Source organism: Tetrao urogallus, assembly GCF_951394365.1.
Source record: "Tetrao urogallus genome assembly, chromosome: 2".
Taxonomy (NCBI): Eukaryota; Metazoa; Chordata; class Aves; order Galliformes; family Phasianidae; genus Tetrao; species Tetrao urogallus.
In genome coordinates, this window is record NC_136814.1 from 41,035,140 (window position 1) to 41,052,468 (window position 17,329).

Consider the following 17,329-nt stretch of genomic DNA (forward strand, 5'->3'; position numbering starts at 1 on the left):
CCTCTGCTTGCCCTAAGTTGGTTTCTGTCACCTTCTCCACATTAGAAGACAGTTGCTGGGATTTTTCATTGGAAGGGCTACTTCAGAGATGGCAGTTATTTTTCCAGGCGCCCCTTGGATTGTAGCACCTAAGTGCTACGTTGGATCTCAGTGAAAGGGCTCTGAGAGCATGCTCCTCATACTCCTCATTGAGGTTGGTCTGCTTGGATTCATGGGACTTCCCAGTTTGATAGCAGCCCATCCCCAGGGAGGTACAGGTGCCTGCAGCCTGGGTGTCCTGGTACCCCCAGCTCTCTTCTTCTGGCTAGTGCAGTAAGGCAGGCCCTGGCTGCCCACAGGGAGCCCTTATTGCTCCTGCTCCTCATGGTGCTTCACTTGAAGACTGCTTGCCTTTTAAATCTTTTTTTTTTTTTTTTTTTTTAAAAAAAAAAACATATTAAGAGATTTCTGGCAGCTGTAGTGGTGCAAATAGAAAGGAATTGGTCCTCTGAGAGTGGTGTAATGATTTGCTTTGGACTAGGGAAGGGGAATTCATTTTTAATTGAATAATAATATTAGAAAAAAAGCCTTGCATGTGTTAATTTTTTGGACTCAAATGTGTTTAGACTAGGCTATGGGGATGTTTTGACACTATTTAATTAGGACTTAGAGAAGACAGTTGTAAAACTGTATTATTTTGACACTAGAGGTTTTTATATTGGTAAAGTCACTGTGACACTAAGATGGTACAAGTGATATAAATTCTAAATAAATTATTTTTTAACCAATAAAAGAAGCGATCTGAAAAACAAATTTCTCTCTGACACCTCTAACAAATTTCTCTCTAACAAAGATAGCTTTAAAAATACATAAATGAAATAGCTTGGGATTTTTCAAAGGCATCTTTGAAGAATGGATATTTGGAGACATCCCCAAAATCACATCCTTAAACAGTTATAGATGATCTTATCTGCCATGCAAAGAAGACTGTGAGTATGGAACAGATTAAAAAAGAAAAAGAAAAAAAAATGTGAGCATGATTTTAATCCATAAGGGATTGTCTCTAGTGATTGTTACAGGATTGTAATTTTTTCTTCCTTATTGCTACAGAAGTAAATCTGCAGCTCTCTGTGACTATTTTAATATGCCTGATCAGAAACAAAGTTGGTAAAAGAAACAACCAACAGCTCGATCTGTCTCAGTCTCTTGTGATGCTAAACCATACAAAATTCAAGTCTCAGTTTTGCCCAAACTTATATATACTTTACAGTAAAATTTTGTTGTACATTAGCTACCATAATTAAGCGATATTTATTATGCCTGTACACTTTTCATTAATAGAGTCTACCTTTATCGGCTATTTCCAGGCTGAAAAATATCCTGCAAAATCTGAAAAATCCTTGGAGTTTACTGTCACTCTGTATTGGAGGCTATAAATTAATGAACAGAGGTCTTGACGCAAACTTTTTTAGAAATGAGCTTCATCTCCATGTACGCTGAATTCTTTATCAGAAATTAATATTTTACTATCAAAAAAAAAAAATGGTAGAGGGACTCTCTAAAGGAGAAAGGGTAATTGCAAAAATAAGCAACATCGAGCACTGTTGTGACATTTTCAGACCTGAAATAAGATTGCATAAGATAAGAAGAAACTACATGAGAGAAGCTGAAGAGGTTTCAAATTTTGCAGAATACCTTTCAGGAAATACAAAGTTCTCAGAACCGGATTGTGAAACTTTTGAAACTGCATTAGCTATGGTCACCGAGACATCTCAAAACTACCCGTGTAACTACAGTAACCTGTAATCTATCCATGTGATGCTACACACAATAGTACAACAGCAACCTGAATTTCTTAAAACTTCTTCTACTTTTAAATGGCTAGATTTCCTGCATTTTTATCTTCTGGCAGCTCCTTCAGAACTTTTTTGCATTACTGCAGATTTCTAGATTGCATTACAATGATTGCTTCTCCATCTATTTAAGAATGCCATAAACACATTATTTGAATAACATCCACAAAGTTTATAGGAAACTTTCAAACATCAGAGCTGTTTGTTGAGAAATATTTCCTTTAAAAATGCAATGTTTCATAGGCAAAGTATCTTTTAAAAAGACATTAAAAATTACCCAAATTTCACTGTTTGGTCCTTTTTAATGCCAATATTGTTTTTAATCACTTGTAGCTTTGCTTACACAATTCTTATCATGAAAGAAAACATTTAGCCATTCAGCTTATCAGATTGGCTAGCGGAGGTTTCACTTGTTTTATTACTGATAGCAATTATTTTGAAATCTTGGATAATAAAAGCCATCTATTCATAAAAGAAGGGAAACAGTGGGTCGTTGAGTTTTTTTGTTGTTTAAAGAGAAAGACTGTGCATGTATATATATGACACGGACCAGAGGGGAACATATTCTCCAGACTGCGTGGAGATTGATAGCTATCTGGTATATAATATTTACTAAAACATTCTTCTCTTGTGCTTTGCTTTTTTCATCCTTCAAATATAAATGCACCTATATTTGAATATATATGACTCTCCCTACTTTCTCAACCCATCTTATAGCTGATGTCTTTTTGGCTTTTGACTGGCTTTCTAATTATACATGGCAAAAATCATAGAATCTCCAAGGTTGGAAAAGACCTCTAAGATCATCCAGTCCAACCATCCAACCATGTCCCTCAATACAACAACTAAATGTTTCCTGAACAACTCCAGGGTCAGTGACTCCACCACCTCCCTGAGCGTTCCAGTGCCTGACCACTCTCTCAGAGAAGAACCTTTTCCTAACGTCCAACCTGAATCTCCCCTGGCACAGCTTGAGGCCGTTCCTCAGTGGATGGTAAATTCCTCAAGATAATGCTAGATGAGCAGAAACAAGTGGACAACTCATGTGAGCTTGTTCTTACACTCAGACATCGAACAGAAATGCACCAGTGACTTACCAGTCACTAATGAATAGAACAGAAATATTTGCCTGTATTTTTCAAAAACAAACCTGTCTCCTTCAGTTCTGAGGTGCATTGTAAGCACACTATCACCAATGTGACAGTCTATTATGAGAGCTTTAGAAGTAGTCCCCAGGCCCTAATATACACTTTCTGGGAGAAACGGCCTCCAGAGACATTCTGAAATGACCTACTATATATTGTGGAACTTCACTTCTTCACTGGAAAGATCAACAATTTACCTCAGGGTAAGGCAAGGGTCCATAATGAAGCTGATAAATTATCCCCAAGGTAACAAAGTCCTGAATACATATTTTATTGGGTGATGAGAAAGAGAAGAATAACATCTGGATTCACAGCCCATCAAGCTAAATCTGCCAACTGTTTGATTCAAGTTATAGTAAATGAACAATGCCATGACAGTTAAATGGATTCCCACGGCACAGGTCCTAACGCAATTTGGAAAATGAAATAGCAATAGTGCAATGGTGTTCACCTTTGACATGAGAAGTGCGATGAAGAAAAAAGCCTATTTGGGAGACAGCACACAGTCAACAGCTGTTTGAGAAACAGTGAGTAGCAGAGATCTCTAAGCTTGAGAAAGCCTAGAATCTTGATCAATGTACTATAAGAGCAATACAAGTGAACCACACACCGAAAAAACATCCCTTCATTTTACAGCACCATTCACAGCTTCAAGTTAATGGACATGAGGGAATATTGGTCACATTAACTAAAATAACACATTAACCAGTTTCATGCATCATACAGTTACTAAGACAGAGGCTGGCTGTTGGAAATACAAACTCCCATGTTACATGCTCTCATATACAATCTACAATAGTTGTTTTACCACAGTGCACAAACACTTCTGGATAATAAGGCAGATTCAGAGCTAAGGTAGAATCAGGTAAATACCTTTGCTTGAGAGAAGCCTCATTTTTGCACCTTAATCAAGCTCAGATAGGATTTCAGGCCATGGGACAGCAGTATTTAGGGCTGATAGAGGTGAGAGATTTGAAAACAAAGTGCACTGTGAAACCACTGCATCCCGAATCTGCTTGCCAGTATCATGTAGTCAGAATTAACAGTAGGTACCTTGGCACTGCAAACTTTCCCTGAACTTTCATTACTGATTGTGTTGATGAACAATACACATACGTTGCCTCAGCTCTAGTTTAACAGAGTTTCATGTGCAGATAATACATGTGACTCTGAGGTAATAGGAAACCATTAAAGATAATCTTCTAGTTTGCTTGTTAGGGAAGAGCTTTATAAAAACGAATCCTTTATTTAGAAACAAGCAAGGGCTGAGCCTTTTTCTTCCCACACTTTTGAAATGAGTACAGCTTCCCATCCTGTTGACCCCGATTAATGCCTCCTTGCAGGTTCTACTCACTTGTTCTATTTCACCTGAACTGCTGCCAGCACCACCTTCAGCTATTTCCAATCTTTAACCAGTTTTTGGAGCAGAGATACAGTATGTCATACTAAAATTTAAGAATCATCTTGCCAAAAATATTCTCTCCTTGTTGCCAAGATCAAAACTGTGATTTTCACCAAAAACATTGGATTGTCATTGTAATAATGGTTTTGTTGGATGTGAGATTCAGCTCTACCTTATCAACTCCTTACCAAGAGATTGAGCTATATTTACGCTGCGCAGTGAAAAGCAGACAATACAGTAAGAAGTTACATTGCAAAAATGAGTGTCTTTTTACTGCTTCAGCAGTAAGTTCTACAGTCACGTGCAGTTCTCAAAATGTAAGAAACATAGTTATTACAACAAAACTGACTCAAAAGACCAATAGTTGGATATTAGCAACAGAGTCAAGAGAGGTGATTTTGTGCTATCTCTTTGTTCAGTTTATTTCCACTTCTATCCTTCTGCTGATCACTTTTCTACCTGTACATGCAGAAAACTGAAAACGTGTTCCTGTTTTCTTCAAGGGTTGTGGGTATGAACAGCCCCACTACCCAGACATGTACTGACAGAGATTTTATCACATCCAAATATGCTCACTGATAGCATCAGTTTCAGGTATTGCAACCATCTCCAGTTTCCTAAGTCCCTGTATGGGAGACTCACAGTCAAGTTTATTCTTCCTCATTCCTTTCAGGAATTTTCCTCTTACAAAGTTACGAGAACAAGCACAAGTCCAACTTTGCCCAGCTCAAACTGGAGGATCTGGTGGAGAAGTTTGGCCATGTCCTCTGATACGATTCTGGAATATCTGAATTGTTATTGCGTAAACTCTATGGCACTCATGTACTGCTGCACCTGCAGCTCCTCTATCTATGACACATATGACATGATCAGAGAACTCTTATTTCTATCAAATGCTTGTTTTAGATACTGCTGCTTTTCAAGTTACATGAGGGCATACAAGAGCAAACAGATTCCTGAGGGCCAGGACAGAAGCTGCAGCTGAGACCCCCCTCTTAACTGTGAAGGACTGCAACATGATGAGGCAGAATCATTTCTGTTCTGTCAAAATAGCATACCAGGGGCAAACTGTCTCATTTCCCTTCATTGTGCTTCTCCACTCTTTGAACTGTTTTGCAGACACCTGGCACACATCCCACTCCTTTTTAAAAGGGCAGGACTCAGAATGTGTGTATATGACACACACCGCCCACAGGCTGCTTTACAGTCGCAAAGGGCTGATATGAAATTAAGTAATCAGTTGCAATTGCACTTTGTTAACAACTTCTAAATGGCACTCCCCTAAACTGCAGAATTTTAGCAAAACAAGAAGTGTTGAAAAAATAAAGCCAAGTTTTAAGAAGTGTTGATGTATATTTAAAACAAGAAAAAAGAAAGAAAAAAAAAAAAGAAAGATCAGGCATGCAAAATAGAAGGCATCTACTTCTGCCTCTCAGACACATGTGCACACCTGCTTTGCTGTTGCTGACAGCAGAGAGCTGCAGGGCTCTTCTTGAGAGACATCCTGCATACCACAAAATAGCTGTAGAATATGAACTGTGACCCCCTTCAGCTTTGATAGACTTGTCATTTCTCTCAAGCTTTTCCATCTGTCATACACACTCTTTCTAATGCTTAACTGTCTCATTCATACAAGGCTCCCTTAAGGGAATTTCATTCCATCTCTGACACTGGTTTAATTGCTGTCAGCTGGAAATAATAAGTTTTTACATGCAAATAGTCTTTTTGTAACCACCTAATTTCAGTGAACACTTCTGGTTGCTTCTTACTCGTCTTACTTGTGTGATTTCCTAATACAGTTCTAAAATGAATCTCACTCTGGAGTTTCCTCAGGCCCAGGTGTGAGGAAAGATTCAGGATAGCATTTTTAAAGAAGTCTTTTACTTGGTGTAAAGAAGGAAAACAGTGCGACTTTTTTATTTTTTTTTCTCCTGTAATAATTAGAAATTCAAGCAGAAAAAGAAGAAAAAAAAAAAAAAACTATTCTCACATAGTTCAGGATAATAGCCAAGAGAGCTTCTAAAATAAAACCAGTGATTGCCTGAGGCAAATCCTGAAGTGGACCCGATATGAAATTTGCAGGCAGATGATGTTCTTTTCAGTTTTCAGATAACTCCACAAATTTACCAGCTACCAAACACAGGTGAACTTCAGCATCTCCAACATGGTCAAAACCTAACAAGTGAGAAGTCTTGTCAAATGAAAGCTAACACTAGACTTCTAAGCATCTTCCCCTTTCTTAGACCAAAACAAACAAAAAAGTTTCAGATCAAACTGTTCAGATCAAATTAATAAACGTCAGGGGAAAAAAAAAAAGTCTGAATTTCTGGTTATTTACCCCAGTAAATTTACCCCAGTAACTTTAGGTCCTTACTGGGGTTTTTCAGTCACCCTTGGAAAACAAAAGGAAGAAAAGCATAATGAGAGTATATATAGAGCACACCTCCATACACATATATGACTGACATGGGTTGTCAGTTAGGAGATTGCAATCTAGGGAATTTATTGCAGTGGACAGAAAATATTTTGAAGCCCCAGGTATCCCACAGAAGAAGATCTGTGCTCCTTAATAATACTTGACAGTTCTCTGAGGTTGTCAAGAGAGACTTTGGGTAAGGTTTCCCGTCAAGAATTCTTGATGCTACTGCTTATAGAAGAGAACATAGTCACTAGTTGGAGTGGCAGCAAGAACAGCTCTCAGCTCTTTGGTCTGGATCCACAGGATGGAAGCATCTTGCACAAGTCCCATCTTCTTTCCTCTCTCAAGAAAAGCTAGAAAGCGGCAATGAATCCCAACTCCATGCTGAGATAATTGTGCAAATAGGAAGAGACACCCAAACATTTCCTTTGTACTTTGAAGGAGAGATCAGGCTGTATTGGTTAGGGTCTTTTTCTCCTTTAGGGGAGAAACAGTTTTGCACTGTGAAAGGAAATACATTCACAGCTTGAGAACCCCAGCTTTAGGGCAATGATAAGGTCTCTCAAGTCAGGAAATACCATGCAGATGACACTTGGCCCTTTGCACACTGCAGATCCCCTTTGGCCATGACCACTTTAACAAACCAGCACTGCTGTTTGCTGTGCTTCTGTGGGTTTCTCACCAGCCACCTGGATAAAAGGATAAAGCAATCTCTGTCAACAACATTAACGACATTCCATCTTGGTGTCAGATCTGACTTGGGCATCTAGTCAGAAATACTCTGATTTCCTTCTGACTCTGGCTCTCTGACTTCCTTCTGTCTTTCCTGGTTTTGCATTTAGTGAAGGCAAGCGCTGACATTTCAGAACCGCAGCACTGTATACCCATTTTGCAATGGAGAAAATTACAGCAATAAGTACAGACAAATAAATATTTGACTCCTTTGATTTTTGCCTTCTTCCCTTCACAAATAACTCAGTTATCAGTGCACGAATACTGCCCTGTAATCTTATTGCAAACTAATGAAATTCCATTACCGAGCAGTGACAGAACTTACTCTGGGAGTTGTTCAGCACCTGGAAAGGGGAAACTTAAACAGAAGAGCAATTTGCCAAATGAATACCCCTTTCAAAAATTCTTTTCCTTTCTCTCAGAAATGTAATTTATGAAGCCTTTCAAGGAGGAAACAAGATGGAAAGATAAAACCTCCTGTACTAAGTTCAGATTTGCAACTAAATCCACTCAGGCTGAAATCCATCAAAAACTGACGTGCTTGAAATCTGCTTTCCCAGGAGGATGGACTCTGAAACTTAACCCTATTAGATACAATGTGGAAAATAAGTTTTCCACTTTCTTTTATCTTGTTTATCATAACTCTTGTAGGTAAACGCTGCAAGAAGAAATCACACAGGTGCATGCAATGAAATGAACAGGGCATACAATTTCTACAGGCTGAAACCTTCCTGGAGTCGAGAGCAGCATGTATTTTAAGGCTACGTTTCCCCTCTTCACACCTGACTATTTTGAGCTCCAAATAATATGCTCCAATACCAACGCTAATGAGTAACTAGTGTCAAGGCAAGGCACAACACTAAAGTCACTTTCTTTTCATAGATCTGAATTCTACCTTTTAATATCTTTTGTTGAGATTTTTCTCATTTGAGGTCCTGCCTGATGAGCAACTGAGTGACAAGTGCTGACAAAAAAATGAAGGTTACCTGATTGTAAGCCCTTTCCAGACATAGGCAGCTGGCTCGAAAAATAAGTGTTTCTACTTCTTTCAACCCTTCCCAATGGGGACGGAGGAGACCGTGCTGCTCTTGCACTCCCTCCGGTGGTGGATCCCGAAAGTGCCATAGAAGAAGACAGGTGACCTCCCTGCCCCCAAAGAGTGCTGCAAAAGCATTGCCACTGGGCTGTTTTTGCAATGGAAAGGACAGGAGAAGAAATAGAGAAAGATGTGTATAAACGCACTCTCTCCTTTCTATCTAAAGTCTCTCAGATCTTTGATGGCTGCTTCCACAAAGTCATCCATCCGACAGACCAGAGACAATTTACTAAACAAATCAACGTAAGTGAAATTAGTCTTCTGTAGCTTCTTTGCTGGCAGTCTTTTTTCTTACCTGTACCCTAATGTGGGGATAAAGGCATCTTTAGAATTTGTGCTATCCTCAGCTACAAAGTAGCATACTTGGTACCAAGTTTCACTTATTTGTTTTCATAGCAATTGTGACTTCAAAAAACAACATGTCACAGTGATTTTTCACTCGAACAGAGATATCAGTCCACATGATAGCTCCCTCTGAGCAGTGCTGTGCAGCACTACTGGTGTTAAAAAGTGGCCCACAATGACAGTGGTACTTGACAAATGCAACCCTGCAAAGCCCTCACTTTGGCTGAACTAGGTGGTCTTCCTGTGGATCCTAAAGGAAATAAGAAATGTTTAAAACATTGCGATTAAATGCATTGAGTAATTCCTCACCTAAGCAGATGGCCACAAAGACACATACACTAGCTGGGCCAACTGATCCAGTCACTGTGGAAGCTGTGCTCCTCATGTCCTTACAATGCTTATCTCTGATGGTTACTCTTTTTCTAAGAGCACCACCTCCCAGCTCAAATACGAATGCAGCGCGTGTTGTATGCCTGTATAAAGTCAGGAGACAGGTAAGTGCATGGCAGGCAGCACTTCATGAGACCATGTATCCACCAGAACATCACCTTTCCTTCTCCCACTCCTTCAAAGAACTAATGAGACACAGTGGCAGACTCTTTTACTCAGATTAAACTCCACCACTCCTCTGCTTTACTCTGGATAAGAGCAGGAGAAAGATAATGAAACTGAGTCATTGCCTTCCCTCCCTCACAACCACACATGCCCACAATCTGTAGGTTTTCTTTGCATCAGAGCTTGCTATGTGGATCACAGTGAGTCCATCCTGATTATCATTAAAATGATTTTTTGTCTGCCATTACTTTCATTTTGAAAAATGTACCAACCTCTCCAGACTATTTATGTGCTTATTCACTGACAGTATCTCACTTTAATACTGAACACAAGTCAGAATAGTGATAAATGTATGAGAAATGTAGCCCCAACAAAAGATTCTGAGCACGTTATAGCAGTAATTGTATCCTAAGGATCTGTAAAATACAGCATGCAGGCTTGACATAAATAAAGAGCATTCCAGAGCAGTGGAATTCTTCTTTGTTTTCACATAAGTACTCTTTAGGTGCTCTAGGATAGAGCTGAAGATTTATGGCATATGTATGACAGCTAATTTGTATGCAGTTTGAAAATGAACACCTAAAGACAGGCAAGTATATTATTACATCCCCAGAACAAATTTAAGATAATACAAAAGAAGAAAGGATCTTTACTTGGTGTCTCAGAAGATGACAGAATAAGCAGTCTGAAGTAAACGAAGAAAAAAGGCAAGGTTTGAATAGGTTTGAGGTAAGCATTCTTGAGCGAGTTTTCTAGCAGCACATTGAGAAAGCCAGGGAGAGAGTTGGAATGGATCGCCTTCAGGAAATGTTTTCTCTCTCTGTCCTGACAAGAAGTCTAGGATGTATTCTGTATTAGCCTGGATTTTCGGCAGCTGATGAAATGCTTACTGGTCATTTCTGAAAGCTAATAAATTAGAAAGGGGGAAAAAATCACTGAAGGGCAGTTACTAACTCATCAAGGCAATATCTTCTGCCAAGACTGACTAAAACTTCAGTTTGCAAAACTGACTCCACATAAACTTATTTCCCTGGGTTCGTGTTAAGGCATGATAATGTGTTAATGTTGCTTTTTTGAAGACAATTCATAATTTAATACAGTAATATTAAGAAACCATCTGCTACCAAATGTTACCTCATCAACTGAAATCCCAGTCAGTGCACTCTAGGGTGGCTTTCACCTTCCTGAAACCAAAGTGCTTGCTTTCTACACACACTACCACACTACACCAAAGACTGTAATTCAGCACAATTCCCTGCATAGATAAGACAACTAGACAAAAATCAAAATAGTGCAGGAAGAACTGCACAGTTATTTATGCTACACCAGCTCTTCTCTGCACAGTCAACTTTCTTTTCTTGAAGGCAATTACCAAGCGTTGCCTATGGACAATTTTTTTTCCACATCTTAAATTTCTCCTCCCTTTCCTTTGGTATCAATTTTTTCTCTGTGATATCAGCACACTGTAAACTGCATTTTTTTTCCTGATGCAATTCCTCTTTCTAGGGTTCCAGCCAGAGTTACAGTGGAAAGTGTCTTATTTACCACAGTAGATAAAATGAAAGCAGTGTGTATTGATTAATAACCAGAATTTAATAGAGAAGTGTCAACAGAAGCATGCCCCATGAGAATATGTGGGGCCATCAAGATCAAAACAACCAGTGTCACTATACTTTGATTCTAGAACATAGCAGAGAGAAAGAGGAGGGGAGGGCAGTACTCGTACAGTCAAAAACGATTTTGATAGTCTTTCTGAAGAAAGTTTTCCAGCTTTGCACCATGACATGGCCAGCATTGTCAGTCTGGAATCTGAACTTTCTAGAACTCTACCTCCAAACATAACATTGAAACGACCTGAAGTATTTCCTTCACAGAATATTTAGAAACATGTAGGGATTGATCCTGAAGTAAACAGATTTGGACATCTCAGTGTCCTTAGCAAAATCTAACTCCATTACACAGCTTCCCAAAGATTGCAGGAATTTGTTCAGATAAAAATGCCACTCCTCAACCAAACTCAAATCTTTATTTGCTGCTCAAAAATAGGTCTTTGATCTCAAACCTTTCTTACTCAGTTTTTTAATTTTCGGGCGCCTCTGCACTTCCTGGTCTCAGGCCCGACAGGAAATGGAGGTACCAAAATACCATGAAAATGGCTGCGCCTGTGGTAAATCTGGTCTGGCTGAAGAAGTGGAAACACTAGCAATGTCCTGAGTGAGCCAGATCTTGAAAAGACTTGTAGCCTGATTTCCAAACCAACACAGACCAGATAGTTTTTGGATAGCAGCTAAACCTACGGAGACTTCTCAAAGCAAACCAAACCCTGGGATTTACCAGCTTTCAAGGAATAATCGTAGCTGTTCTTTAAGGTATTCAGTGGGCAACAATGGAAGGATGAAAATATCACAACTGGTCAAAGCATGTGTGATTTACCTCTTTCTGTTTCCTTTGTCCTGCTCTTCCTTCCCCATTGACAGTCAATTCCACTCTTTGCTTCTAGCTTTACAATCTTCCTGGTGAGAGGTTGACTTGCCATCTCCATTATGTATTTCATATAGTAAGGTACAGTTTATGTTGACTGCATGCAGAAATATTACTTTTAACAGCTGATCAAAGGTTTTGCTGACACTTTCAATAATAAATCCTCACAGGTTTTGGGTTTGTTTCTTTAATGAGAAGTGTCTTGAGAGAGAATTTATAGCAAGGAGGCATTGTTGAAAGCACTTTATTTTCAGAGTACCTTGATCGTACCAATGCCCATTTGCAGTAACAATGCTACTAGGATCTAGAGCCACTTACAGTCTTATTTATGGTCTTGGTTTTTGAGTCAGAATTAAAGTAATTTTTCCAAATGTTTGGGTTTGCAGGCACCATCCAAATGGGTCCTTAACTTGGAAAGCTTTGATTGTATTGAGCTTCCCTTTACTGAACTACCTTAGTGGTCCATCTCATACTGGTAAGTATAAGTATATATATATCCAGGGCATTAAATACTATTGAATACTCACAAAGCATGTGCCAGGGGAGAAAAAGAAAACAGTTATTCCCTGAAATATTCAGCCTCTGATGAAAGAAATTTTTAACAGGCTCATTTCAAGGTGCTCATTTCGAGAAGTGATTTCTAGCAGACTTTCTTCCTTTGTTCCTTTCTTCCTTCAGTTGTGTCCTACTGTTTGTACAAGCACATGCACACACACAACACTGTAACTGATACAAAAGCTAAGCCGATGGTTCCAAAAACACGGCAAAACAGTGCCAAGCTAATATGGAGATAAGCATGGTGATCTTAAGCTTATTCTTTCTTCAAAACACTATGTTTCAAAACAAAAGTACCTATAGCCTCAAGATATGACTATTCCTCTAATATAATATGCCAATAAGGCTCAGCCATCACCAGTTTACTACACTGAGAAAGAATAGGTGCATATTGTTGAGCAGAATAAAAACACAGCATCGAAAAAGCATTCCAACAATGTGCTACAAGAATTCCAGGCTATTACCTGACTTTCAATAAACAAGGTAACACTGAAGATATTTTGTGGAAATTAAGAATGTTTTACATTATTATTTGACACAAGGGGAGGAAAAAAACAGGAGCAGCCAAATTGGCTACAGTCCCTCCAAATCTCACAGTTTCTTATGAGACAGCTCCCAGTTTACCTTCCCAAAATGAAAGCCATTGTTCTGTTGCCAATGTTTGTTTATTTGAAATAACAATAAGTAGAATACTAAATAATGCTCTCCTCCACCATCCATCCTTGTGGCTCAGTTAGTAACTCAAAACTGGAATATCACATTTCCCCCCACTGTGCCTATTTCTGCAATATGTTTCTAAACAGGAGACAAGTCCAGGAGCAGCTTTAGCAGAGAGTAATTTTTGACCACAAGAGTCCAAGATTGCTACAAGTTTAAAGTTGCTTTGGGCTATGTCTAAGCCAGTGAACCCACAAATACTTAAAAATTCTCAGACCTTGGTGCATATCTTGGCTTCCCAAAAACGATTCAGCTCTTCCTTCATGCTTCTCCCCTGCTCTGGTACACAGATGGGGACCCAAGCATGTAATCTAATGAAAAGTATGACATCTAATACAAAAACATTATTCCTAATTAAACAAGGATACAGGTCTATAGCTGCTGGAAGTACTGTCTGAAAGCAATACTTGCTCTACTTCTGAAGCTAGCAAGGACATCAAGCTGAAACGGCTCAGAAAGTTGTTTTGCCAAATTAAAAACATAATGTACCTAGTGTCCCCTCACTGCCCAGCCATCACCCAGTTTGTCTCTCAGAACCCAGAGTTGTTCAAAAGGTAGGCAATAAAAAAAGTCCGATTCATACAGCCAACTTCTGAAAGAATGACACTGATGCCAGGAGCTTCATTAAAGTAATTCTTGCTAGAGGAAATATGAACTGTACTATCACAAGGTTGCTACGGTTCATCTTATGGCAGATTTACCACTGTGGTTAAGGAGACTGTGCCTCTGCTGTTATTGCCACCACCTGGCAAGCCGCATATCCCTGACAGTGTGCTATCATTAGGATTAGGCACAACCTTCCCTATAATCATCCTGCAGTTTTCATAAAATTCTCATCTAGAGAGAGGGAATAAGACATGGGGAAGTGTTCTGTCCCAATGGCATCTGGATATTTTTCTTTCTAATTCTAACCACAAACAATGGGGGAAACTTCATCAGATGCACAGAAAAGAATGGTAGTTCTCTGTCATTAAATAAGGGCACAGCAGGTGAAAAGAAAGTCATGCATTTCTCTGTTGTTCCTACATGGCCTGGGTTTGGTTTTCGTTACAATTGGGCAGACCTCACTCACGAATATCTGAGAAATGTGTGGGAAGGGGTTATACAGTCTGTGAGCTATAAGCAAAATGACTGTGGGAGTGAAGAATGATTTAGTGATGGTACTTGTTGCTGTTACAGTGTAGTTGGTTTGGTTTTGTTTAAACAGGGAAGTACACAGATAGCAGAAAGTAAACCTGCCTCGTGCCACCAGAACTCAAAGTTTAGTCTTGCAAGAAGTGCAGAGCATGTATGCATGAGTGTGTGTGTACTGTTTTTTTACCACGCGTGTCTGTCAGCTCATTACCCATTTTATGGAATGATTCACAATATACACTGCTACTCATATGTGCTGGCCATCTCTGTAAGAAGAGCACAGCCAGCAGGAAGATGAGGATGGGCTCACTATAGCCCAACAGCAACATGTCCTGCTATTCCTACCAAAACGTTTGACTTTTGCTCAGATTGAAAGCTTAAAGCCTCCAGCATTGATACCTCTTTGGTAGCACAGGGCTGGGGATTCCACCAGTACTAACTTATCTGATCACGGCTCATAAAGATGCACACTACTGTAAGGTGCAGAAATGAATTATGCACACTCTGGCTGGGTGAGAGGGGGAATGGAGAGGATGTAGACATTTCTGCAGCAGCTGAAGTCAAACGCATCCACATGAGCTGATGCCATTTAATTTTTAAAGGGTTTTCCTAAGTGCCCTCAACCAGATTTTTATTCCTCCAGCTTTAGGAAGGCAGGCAGCCACCCACTGAACAACAGTTACATTCAACAGAGCCTTGCAGACACACATGGAGAGGCTTTGGTGTCATTTCATTCAGGGACCATTTTAAAGTGATATAACAGCCACCATCACTCCTATTTTACATTTGGACATATTCAGCATTTCTGATTTACTTCTATGCTAATATTTAGAACTTTTAAAATGCATCTTAGAAATAATATAACATGTAGTCTCTTGCAAACTTCCTTTACATATTTATGAAAGTGAACTTGGAATTAAATTACAGTGTTACCCTGTTAACTGGAATAAGGTACCACCTGAGGGCCCACGGGTGCTTCAAATGAGGTTTTTTTTTAAAAAAAAAAAAAAAAAAAAAATCACTGCAGTTTCTCTGTCCCTCACTTGGAAATGTCACACACTATAAAATCCACAAAGCATTCCTTCAAGGTTTTCAATTGTCAGATTCTAATCTCCAAATCATTTCAAAAGAGGAAAGAAAAAAAAAAAAAAGAAAGAGAGAAAAAGAAAAAGAGAGAAAAAGAGAAAGAGAGAAGGAGAGAAAGAGAGAAAGAGAAAACAAAAAGCAATCCACCAAGATGAGAAGGCAAGACTTCCCCTGAAGAATTTCAGGTATGAACAGCTCAGACCCCCCCCCCTCTGCCCCAACTTCTCCTTGAGCTTTCCCTGTCTGCCCCCTCCCCACTGAATAGAAAGATAAAAAGAAAACAGCTCTCAGTGTTTTGCAGAGGGTTGTTTTCTGAAAGACCGAGACAAAAATAGGGTCTATTTCACTTTGCAACTGCCTGTGACTTCAGCATAATAAACTCCAAGGGGCACAGCCTTCACCAAAACACTTAGAAAACAGCTTCCAAGGGATACTCCTTGCCCGTTATGTTTACTCAAGCACTTGTTTAAAAACATTTAAGGAAAATGTTTTTATTTCTACAGATTGCATTAATTATAGCTTTGCAAACACTGTGAGCCCTACAAGAAGGCTGCACTAGCTATTAGCTGCAAACCTCAGGTCTTGGCTGGAGAAGTGGTTATGGCTTATTTAGCAAGCCTAATGAATTGGCTCACCCATCTCCACGCAGGGTTCCATGTTTAGCATCATGGAGTCTGGAATAGCCAAGCAGGGCTGTTTCCAGCCTCTTTATAAGCAAAAATAAAATGAAATCGGTCAACCAAAAGCAGTCCGCAAGCAGACCTCACTGCAGCGCTCTTCCCCTTTGGGAAAGAGAAGCGGCACCACGGGCATTAACTCTGGCCCGAAGCTCTGCGGAGACCCACAGGAAACTTCCACCGCGCTCCCCCGGCAGAAGCGCAGTACCCGCTGCAGAGAGCGGGGCCGGGCGGGGCGGATGGGTCCTCCGGGCCGGGACAGCGGCGGTCGCCGGCTCAGGTGCGCCCCGGGGCCGGAGCGGCGGGCGGCCTTACCGTGAGTGCGGAGAGCTTCTGGGCCGGCACGGCGGGGAGCAGCTCGGGCAGCAGCAGCAGCAGCGGCACCCACATCCTGGGGCTGCGGCGGGCAGCAGCTCCGGGAAGCGGAGAAGGGGGACTATCCCCGGGATGTCGCTCCCCCCAACGCCCGCTCTCAGGCTGGGAGGTCCCCGCTCAGGTCCTTTTCTAGTTTTTAACCCTCACCCCTTGGAGCTCGGGGCCGGGAGCGCAGCCGGCAGTTTTCCTCCTCTCTCCACGTCTACCGGGCAGGGAGCGGCGGCTCGGAGATGCTCCCCTGCCTCCTCCTCCCTCGGGGCTCCGCGCCTCCGGGCCGCCCTTTCTCCCCTCCGGTTGCGTCCACCCAGCGGTGGGGGAAGAGGAGATAAAGCTGGGGGGGTGTGTGGAAGGCTGGACCCTCCCACACCTCCCCACCGTGTCCGCCGCCTGCGAGGGGAAGGCACTGCCGCTGCGGCGGGGCTGGCGGTGTGCGACCTCGCCGAAACGCTGGTTCCCTTTTCCTCTTATCCTCCCCCTGCCCAGCCCGGCCTCCGCTTTCTCCTCCCAGACTTCGCGGGTTAACCCTCCCCGATGCTCCGGGGGGCGCCGGCTTGCCCCCCCCTCTACTTCAGCGGGGCTCGTTCTCCCCCGCCTCCTCCTGGAGCACCACGCACAAATCCGGGAAGCGCGGGCCGGGGGGCTGAGCCCCTACCCGTGCTCGGGACACCTGGTAGTGGAGCCCGTGGGAGGACGCGGGACAGTCGCACATGCACACACGAAGTGTAGCGGGCGCTGCTCCCACGGAGCGGAGCACCCCGAGGAGCTGCAGGTTGCTCCG

General features: G+C 41.3%; 1 protein-coding gene across 1 annotated transcript in view; it reads right to left on the reverse strand.

Annotated features, from left to right (window-relative positions):
• The window catches only part of SMOC2 (SPARC related modular calcium binding 2), a gene marked incomplete at both ends in the record, with an annotated part of 130,648 nt that extends 114,082 nt beyond the window's left edge, over nucleotides 1–16,566 (reverse strand). Inside the window, one exon of the mRNA XM_079550602.1 lies at nucleotides 16,492–16,566. Coding sequence (XP_079406728.1) covers nucleotides 16,492–16,566 — 75 coding nt within the window. The remainder of the gene's footprint in view (nucleotides 1–16,491) is intronic.
• Nucleotides 16,567–17,329: the final 763 nt, after the last annotated feature.